At 39.8% G+C, this 2,416-nt stretch overlaps 1 protein-coding gene across 1 annotated transcript in view; it reads left to right on the forward strand.

Moving 5' to 3' along the window:
• LOC107569587 (phosphofurin acidic cluster sorting protein 1-like) overlaps positions 1–2,416 on the forward strand; it is a 73,840-nt gene that overhangs the window by 57,432 nt on the left and 13,992 nt on the right. Inside the window, exons 2-6 of the mRNA XM_016255704.1 lie at positions 551–638; positions 1,253–1,342; positions 1,418–1,543; positions 1,618–1,762; positions 1,935–2,023. Coding sequence (XP_016111190.1) covers positions 551–638; positions 1,253–1,342; positions 1,418–1,543; positions 1,618–1,762; positions 1,935–2,023 — 538 coding nt within the window. The remainder of the gene's footprint in view (positions 1–550; positions 639–1,252; positions 1,343–1,417; positions 1,544–1,617; positions 1,763–1,934; positions 2,024–2,416) is intronic.

Consider the following 2,416-nt stretch of genomic DNA (forward strand, 5'->3'; position numbering starts at 1 on the left):
AGAGAGAGAGAGAGAGAGAGAGAGTGAGTGTGAGTGTGAGTGTGAGTGTGAGTGTGAGTGTGAGTGTGAGTGTGAGTGTGAGTGTGAGTGTGAGTGTGAGTGTGAGTGTGAGTGTGAGTGTGAGTGTGAGTGTGAGTGTGAGTGTGAGTGTGAGTGTGAGTGTGAGTGTGAGTGTGAGTGTGAGTGTGAGTGTGAGTGTGAGTGTGAGTGTGAGTGTGAGTGTGAGTGTGAGTGTGAGTGTGTGTGTGTGTGTGACTGTCGTCTGGTCAATAGCTGCTTCAGATTGTTATTGATCTGTATGGCAGAAGCTCTTGTCAGAAGAGCCTGTATTTCAGGAGCCGGCGAGAGTGCGACTGTAAATAATGCGCTCGCTAACCTTCCCTGACCCTCAGAAACGACACACACGCCTGTTTATTCATGTGCTGTTATTCTGTCTCGATAAAGCCGTGCTTCACACACCACTAAACTGCATCAGTCCCATTAGAATCAATTGAAAGCTGTTATGATATTGTGTCATGGTGTACTGAATTGGATTGAATTGTGTTGGCAGGCTCTTCAATCTGACTCTGAAGAAGCTGGTGATGCTGAAGGAGCTGGATAAAGATCTGACGTCTGTGGTCATCGCTGTCAAACTGCAGGTGAGGCATTCTTTCACTCGTTCTTCTCGCTCAACATGAAACATAAATCAACTCTGTTCACTTAAATGCACATTCTGGGCATGTTGTGCACGTCATCTGAAACGACAGCAAAATAATATCAACCAATAACATCACAGCCCACTTTTTATGATCCAATCGAATCCTGATGGATAACCTCAAATCCCGCCCCAAAATATCACCCACTGCAAATTCTTTCTTTATTTATTTATTTTGAATAATAAAAAATCAGAAATGTTTCTTGAGCAGCATATTATTATGATTTCTGAAGATCATGTGACACTGAAGACTGGAGTAATGATGCTGAAAATTCAGCTTTACATCACAGAAATAAATTAAATTTTAACAGATATTCACATAGAAAACAATTATTTGAAATTGTAATAATATTTCACAATATTACTGATTTTACAGTATTTTAGATCAAATAAATGCAGCCTTGATGATCACAAGAGACTGCTTTCAAAAACATAAAGAAATCTTACAGTCCCCTAATTGTGTTTTCTGCTGTCTTACGCAGATCTGGAAGACGAAGCGCTTCCCGCGTCTAATGATGTTTATTCACCATCTGTCTGTCCTCTCGGTTTCTCTTTCAGGGCTCAAAGCGAATCCTCCGCTCCAATGAGATCCTCCTGCCATCGAGCGGCCAAACGGAGACAGACCTGCAGCTCACGTTCTCCTTACAGGTGAGTGTCAGCACAGTCTCTTCACGTGCGTATGGCCTCAAACTAACACTCACAGTCGTCTCTGTGTCCTCTCAGTATCCGCACTTCCTGAAACGAGACGCCAACAAGCTGCAGATCATGCTGCAGAGGAGGAAGAGGTACAAGAACAGGACCATCCTGGGCTACAAGACGCTGGCGCTCGGCCTCATCAACATGGCTGAGGTGAGGCGCAGACAGCTCTGAGTCGCCGCGTGTCAGTCGTTCCTGTGTTAACTGATGATTGCTGGTGTTGTCAGGTGATGCAGCACCCCACCGAAGGCGCTCAGGTCCTGGGTCTGCACAGTCAGCTGAAGGACGTGTCCGTCCCGGTGGCTGAGATCCGGGTTTATTCACTGTCCAGTCAGCCCATCGACCGCGAGGGACCCAAAGCCAAGATGAACGGTGAGACACCAGCGACTTTACTGGTTTGGTGTAGCGGTTAAAAGCGACTGACCAATCAGGATGAGGTATTCCAGAGTCATGTGACTGTAATCTGCAAGTTCAGTGTAAGTAAAGTGAATGAAATGAATGTATAGTGTTCCTCATGCTTTCTCTGTGGTTTTCTTGGGCTCAGATCGTTCTCCAGACATTGATAACTACTCCGAGGAAGAGGAGGAGAGTTACTCATCTGAGCAGGAGGGCAGCGACGACCCCGTTCATCATGTAGGTCAACTGTGTGTGTGTTAAATCAATTATTCCGTTTTTAATGAATACGTTTATGTTTGTATACAAATTTTCATTTTTTTTTTCAAATAAATTAATTTTAAAGACTTTTTAATATTTTTTTATTTTAAATTTTTTTTTTATAAATACATTTTTAATTAATTAATTTTAATTAATTTCAATGAATTAATTATTTACAAATATTTTTAAGTTATTTAAATATATATGCATTTTTAAATTTTTATTAAATTAATTTTAATATTTAAAATACTTTATTAAATTAATTAAATTACATTTTTTGATAAATTACTTCTAAATATATATATTTTTTAAATTAATATATACATATATATATATATATATATATATATATATATATATATATATATATAT

The sequence above is a fragment of the Sinocyclocheilus grahami genome, unplaced genomic scaffold (genome assembly GCF_001515645.1).
Source record: "Sinocyclocheilus grahami isolate Dianchi unplaced genomic scaffold, SAMN03320097.WGS_v1.1 scaffold1362.1, whole genome shotgun sequence".
In the NCBI taxonomy this organism is placed as follows: domain Eukaryota; kingdom Metazoa; phylum Chordata; class Actinopteri; order Cypriniformes; family Cyprinidae; genus Sinocyclocheilus; species Sinocyclocheilus grahami.